Genomic DNA, 6,000 nt, shown 5'->3' with positions numbered 1-6,000 from the left:
CTGCTGATGCTACTACCCGTAGACTTAGGAACCAGTTAGCTCTTGTTTTTAGATAAACACACTGGATGAAGACTAGATTATTTCCTTTGCTGTACTGGGAGTTTGAGATAGTTCAGGGGGGTAGCTCTTCAGGGCCTGTGACCTGAATATACTCTCAGCTTTAGGTACTAGTCACAGTGGTAGGTTGTGAAAACAAGGCCCTGATGGGAGAAGGAAGCCAGCTTCAACAAAGTGTTATAAAAGAAAAGAGCAAGGAGCCTTTAAAGACGATCCCCCCCATTTTTATTGCTCTTCACTAGTTTTTACAGAAAAACAATTTAAAAACAGTCCTCAAATTCTATCACAAGGCTGAGTAAATACCTACAAAAAAGAAGTATCCTTAGCTCCCACTGTCATTCAAAATGACAAACAAACAAAACTTGGACAAGAGGAAAAGGACTGAAGAAGTGGACTGCAACAGCAGCCAGTACAGATGCAGCTGCCCTGTAAAGCCCAGAGGACAGCACTGGCCTGCAGTTCAAGGCTGTGTGCTAGACTGCATTTGTTACTCATTCCCTCTCCGGCTCTTCTTATGGCTCTTCTTAGATCTGCAACAGAAAGCACCTCAGCAGATCACACAGCACTGGCATGGTTTGAAGGACTAAGGTGATGCACAGGAAACAGAGGGAGGTACTCTGGGAGATATTTCACCTCCAACACTGTAAGAAGACCTTTAACCCCCAGTCTGAACTGCCACGTAGGAGCTCCTACAGGACAGACATCCCCAGGACTCAGGTCGCCCTTTACCTTTCAGGTGACTTGGAATGACTTCTGTGTCTGTGGCTGCGGTGATGTCCTGCAAGGCAAAAGAAGGTAACAACCACTGCCACAGGCCCTGGAATTCCTTTGCTTTGCTAATGCCATCTGCTTCTAGTGGCCAAGTGTCCTAAATAATGCCTCAATTAAACACTCAAATTAACCTCCCCCTGGTAAGTATTTGAGAAGGTACTCAAGGCAATTTAGCACGCATGAGAGGACTCCTCCTGCTGTGCTCTCATACATCTAGCACTTTTGTAAGGCAGATGAAGCATCTGCGCTACCTTCCTGACACTGTGACACGGGTTCTCTTGCAGTGGGTGTTCGTGTTCTGCTGGTAAAGACTAGCCAGGAGTAATCCATCAGTGACAAAAGTACCTGGAGATTTGGATCGGGACCTGTGGCGCCTCTCCCGGGACCTGCTGCGATGTCTCCTGGGGCTTTTGCTGCGGTGCCTCTCGCGGCGTGGGGAAGGGCTGAGAGAGAAGCAGCTTTTCAGACAGCCACACTAAGTTCAAACCTTCTGAGGTTAAAGAACAGAACACAAATGCCTACCTCCTTCTCTTGGGAGAGCGGCTTCGCCTGCGAGTGGGGGAGAAAAGAGAGAGTTGCTCAAAACACAGCACAAGCAGCTGGGTCACTTCCTGTCTTCTCCAGCAACAGCAGCAGGGTTTTCCTTACACTCCTGTGCACTCAGGAGGAGAAACTTCTTTACAGTGAGGGTGACAGAGCACTGGAACAGGCTTCCCAGGAAGGTTGTAGAGTCTCCTTCTCTGGAGACTTTCAAAACCCACCTGGATGCATTCCTGTGCAGACTACCCTGGGTGATCCTGCTTTTGGCAGGGGGGTTGGACTCAATGATCTCTGGAGAGAGAGATCCAACCTCTCATGTACTGTGAGACTGTGATACTGTGTCCCCTGTTAGCACGGGCTCGGCTGCACAAGAGGCAGGAAACGCTGCTGGACTGCCCCATACAAATGAGGTTAGTGAGGAGTTTTTCCTGGCTTATTGTTGATAAAAACAATTAACAGAGTTTTCTCTGCAGTCTCTGGCTTACAGGAAAACAAAGCACTTGGTTTTCCTTAACACCCTTACTGCAGTGTTAGTTCAGCTAACACGGGCCAGCAAGGTTGAGAGTTACTGAAGGGCTAGAGAAAGATCACAGGATGTTAGAGATTGGAAGGGACTTCTGAAGATAGAGTCCAACCCCCTCTGCCAGAGCAGGACCATAGAATCTAGCACAGGTCACACAGGAACACATCCAGATGGGTCTCCAAAGTCTCCAGAGAAGGAGTACTCCACAACCTCTCTGGGCAGCCTGTACCAGTGCTCTGTGACCCTCGCAGTGAAGAAGTTCCTCCTCATGTTGAGGTGGAACCTCCTGTGCTGGAGTTTATAGCCATTGCCCCTTGTCCCATCGCAGGGTGCAACTGAGCAGAGCCTGTCCCCTCATATTTATAAACGTTTATCAAATCCTCCAAAGTCTCCTCCTCAAGTCTTCTCCAGATGGGTTGACTGTGCACTGCAGCTCACTTCACAAAGTGGCTAAATGGAGTGGGAGGTGGAAGAGAATCGTCACCTCCCGTTCAGTGCTTTGCTCAGGCCACCTACAGTACATAAGTAAAAGCAATGCTGCAGGAGAGCCACCTTCTGGGAGACCTGCTGCGGCTCCGCCGGTACCGCACGGCCGGGGACCGCCGAGGTTTGTCGAGGTCACGGTAGCCTCTTCTGCGGTGGTCGGGAGAGGGCGCTCGTTCCAGCTGCGAACAGAAGGTTGTGTTAGTCTGGTTTTGTCCAGGTGTTTATCTATCAGTCAAGATTTCTGAACAATTAACGTGACTGACAAAAGTCAAGCAGTCCAGCTTCCTCATCCTCAAGTGTTTCCCAGTGGGCAGGGAGTGGCACTGCCTGAGTTTGCCAACTGGGAATCGAAGTGACAGAATTGACTAGGACTGTCACTGCCACTTCCAGCATCACCTTCACTTCTCTCCATTATATGCAGTAAACCACTTTCTCTGAAATATGTTTACACAGAACAGATTCAGAGCTGTGAACTTCAGAAGACACGAAAGCCTGCCACACAGAGCACTTGAGAACTGCTTCACAGTCTAAGAGGTTCTCACAAGCAGCTGACAGGAAAATACATTAAGGAGGGGTGATACAAGTTGCAGCAGCCCCCTGGTGCCTCCCCTCCTATTTCTCATAGTGTTCTGTGGTAGTTCAACAGCAGCTGAACTCTCCCTTTCTAAAACAATTCACCAACCTTCTCATCTTCCTCTTCCTCCTCCTCACTAGATTCTACATCATCCATGTCTTCTTCCAAAGCACTAACACGGGGCTCGAGCTGCTCAGCTTCCTCCAGGACGTATCGTTTCTACAAGAGGTGACAGCTTTACCTTGTCTAGCCCAGGTGAGAGCAAGTACCTGAGGAGGCAGCTTGTGAGCCAGAAGGGCCTGTGCCACAGCTCACACAACCATCTATTTCTCCAAACCTGCAGTCGAGGCAGAATGATATCGCACACACGTTCCTCATGGAGGAGCTCATCAATAAATTCATCCACGTGCATCAGTTCAAATTCTGGGGGGAAGGAAAATCACATGGAAAAGACAACGAAGGGTGACATTAGGGGGCCTACAAGAAAGCTGGGGAGGGACTTTTTAGGGTGTCAGGTAGTGATAGGACTGGGGAGAATGGAACAAAACTAGAAATGGGTAGATTCAGATTGGATGTTAGGAAGAAATTCTTTCCCATGAGGGTGGTGAGACACTGGCACAGGTTGCCCAGGGAGGTGGTGGAAGCCTCATCCCTGGAGGTTTTTAAGGCCAGGCTGGATGTGGCTCTGAGCAACCTGATCTAGTATGAGGTGTCTCTGGCCATGGCAGGGGGGTTGGAACTAGATGATCCTTGAGGTCCCTTCCAACCCTGACAATTCTATGGTTCTATGATTAGAGGCTAGAGTAAAGATGCACTTCAGCTAGTTCATGTCAAGAGGGCTGTCCCAGTAACAGTTCTAAATTCTCAAAGGTGAGGAAAGTCGTTTTTGGCTTATCTTGCAAAAAGGAAACGACTGCACAGCAGAGTGGCAGTGCCCAGCACTCAGTGCTCCTTTGGTGTTTGTGGAGCTGTGTTTCAGTGCCCAACAGAATACAGAGGCACTCAGGGAAAGCACAATAAACAAAAAGCAGTTCTCATTTGTAAAAGTCAGCAAGACAGGTAACAGACTATGCAAAGCAAGGAAAAATAAAAGTAAGGTTTCAGAAAGATGGTTATACCACAGTTCTTTAAGCTTGTATCACCAAGTATTTGCTTTTAACTAACACAGCTTTTTTTTTTTAACAAAAGGTCATCAGTGAGGTGCTAAGAAACCACAGCTAAGTTCAGGTGCTTACCCCCATTTCTGTTCTGGCTTTTGATCTTGCGGTAGTCATTGTAGAGTGGCTCGAGGTACTTGTAGCAGTCGATGGCCGTGCCTGTCAGCCTCATGTACAATGCACCCAGCATCCGGACGTACCTGAGGAGTGAACCATTTAATCTGTCTCAGCTTTCCACTTAGTAGCTCAGAGTTTTTCCTCTCAGTTTCTGAGGAAAGCCAGTATACTAAACCAAACAGAGGAACCAGCCATTTAGACTTTCTCTTCCAAGCACAGACGTGTGATCTCTGCCTGGCTTCTTCATGCACACATCACTCAAGACAGGCAGAAGAAGCACTAAAAGAGATTATGAGGGCTTCACAGAATCACAGAATTATTGAGACTGGAATAGACCCCTGAGATCATCGAGTCCAGCCTATGAATACTTGTGCAGGTCTAAACTCCCATCTATTAACTGGATCATCAAATATAAAGCTAACTCAAACCACTTACTCTCCTTTATGCTCCTTGTTCTGAATGCTTCAGGCAGAGGTGTATTGCCACAGCGAGCACACAACACAAAGACAGGCCATGCCGACAGCACAGGTGACAAAGACAGCAGTCTTAAAGCAAGTCGAAGGATGGGCATTTCAGCAAGAGTTTTATCAGGACCCACTAAAACCTAAATCCCACAGTAAGGTTTCTCTGGCTGTTTCGGACAGTTTCATTCGGTACGACAACTAGAAGAGGTTGAAAAAAGAAATAAAAAGCAAGCTACCAACTTACTTGAAGTCCTCGTTCTTTATGAATTCCACGATTATGTCCTTTTCGGGCTGGATTTGCAGCATCTTCAGCGTCAGACACAAGAAGGGGGTAGGCTTAATGTTCCCGCCATAGACGCCTCCTACGTACTTCAGCTCCATGGCCTTGTCCACCACCAGCTCGGCTAGGACAGGGTCGGGCCGTCAGCACGGGCTCCTCACCGAGCTCCCCGCCGCGCCCCCTCCCGCCCCAGCCCCAGCCCCAACCCCAGCCCCAGCCCGCCGCGCCATACCCGTCAGGCCGAAGCACTCCTCCTTCCAGTACTTGGACTCGTAGATGCGGGTGCGGATGATCTTCTCCACCAGGTACTGCGGGTTGGTGCCGTGGATGCTGTGCGCATCCTTCACCGTCCGGTTCGCCATGGCCGCCGCTACACGGCTCCCGACAACTTCGCCGCGGGCCTCCCCGCTCCCTTTCCGGCAGCGACTGAGGAGACTTCCGCTTCCGGTGCGTCGGTGCCGGCCGCCATGTTATCTTCGGACTACAACTTCCTTTCCAGCCGCGGCTTCGGGCTGCCAGGTACAAACATGGCGCATCTGGTGAGTGACCTCTTCCTGTCTCCTCCGTCCTGTGCGCGCACGCGCGCGGTGTGGGGGGTGGGGCTTCGGGCCGGCTTTGGCGCGAAATTTCATCCTGGTGCCGTAAGGAGGCTGAGGAGCCGAGCGCGGTGAGTGGGCAGCGGCCAGAGAGCGGGGCGGGCGCGGCAGGGCACTGGGAGGGCGGCGGGGGCCTCGGGGTCTCTCTGCGGGCCCGATCCAGCTGCGCCAAGGGCGCTTTCCGACCCCATGGCCCCGTAGGCAGCATCCCGTAGTGTGGAGCGGGCACCCTGAGGCAGAGCCCTTGCTGAGCTCCGCCTAAGCCGATAGGCTGAGGTAAGCGAGGGGGGAAGCAGCACTATGGCCTGTTTCCAGGCCTAAACGTCGTATTTAGGAAGAGAAAAAGGAAGAGAACTATAACAACGGAGCATAAGCGAAACGTTCATATGGTCTTCGCCTGCTCGCCGTGAGGTCTGGGCGGCAAGCAGCGAGACG

At 50.7% G+C, this 6,000-nt stretch overlaps 1 protein-coding gene across 1 annotated transcript; it reads right to left on the bottom strand.

Moving 5' to 3' along the window:
• Positions 1–284: 284 nt before the first annotated feature.
• PRPF38A (pre-mRNA processing factor 38A) lies at positions 285–5,340 on the bottom strand. Its single transcript, XM_054384156.1, has 10 exons — positions 5,202–5,340; positions 4,934–5,093; positions 4,187–4,308; positions 3,289–3,374; positions 3,060–3,170; positions 2,444–2,556; positions 1,351–1,377; positions 1,174–1,271; positions 787–835; positions 285–587 (listed from the first exon to the last, which is right to left on the bottom strand). Exons 1-10 carry the CDS (start codon positions 5,329–5,331, stop codon positions 545–547), a joined length of 939 nt encoding a protein of 312 aa, XP_054240131.1. The 5' UTR covers positions 5,332–5,340; the 3' UTR covers positions 285–544.
• Between the last annotated feature and the right edge of the window lie 660 nt (positions 5,341–6,000).

This window comes from Indicator indicator, chromosome 10 (assembly GCF_027791375.1).
Source record: "Indicator indicator isolate 239-I01 chromosome 10, UM_Iind_1.1, whole genome shotgun sequence".
NCBI lineage: Eukaryota > Metazoa > Chordata > Aves > Piciformes > Indicatoridae > Indicator > Indicator indicator.
Note: the sequence above shows the minus strand (reverse complement) of the source record. Positions and strands in the feature narration are given on the sequence as shown.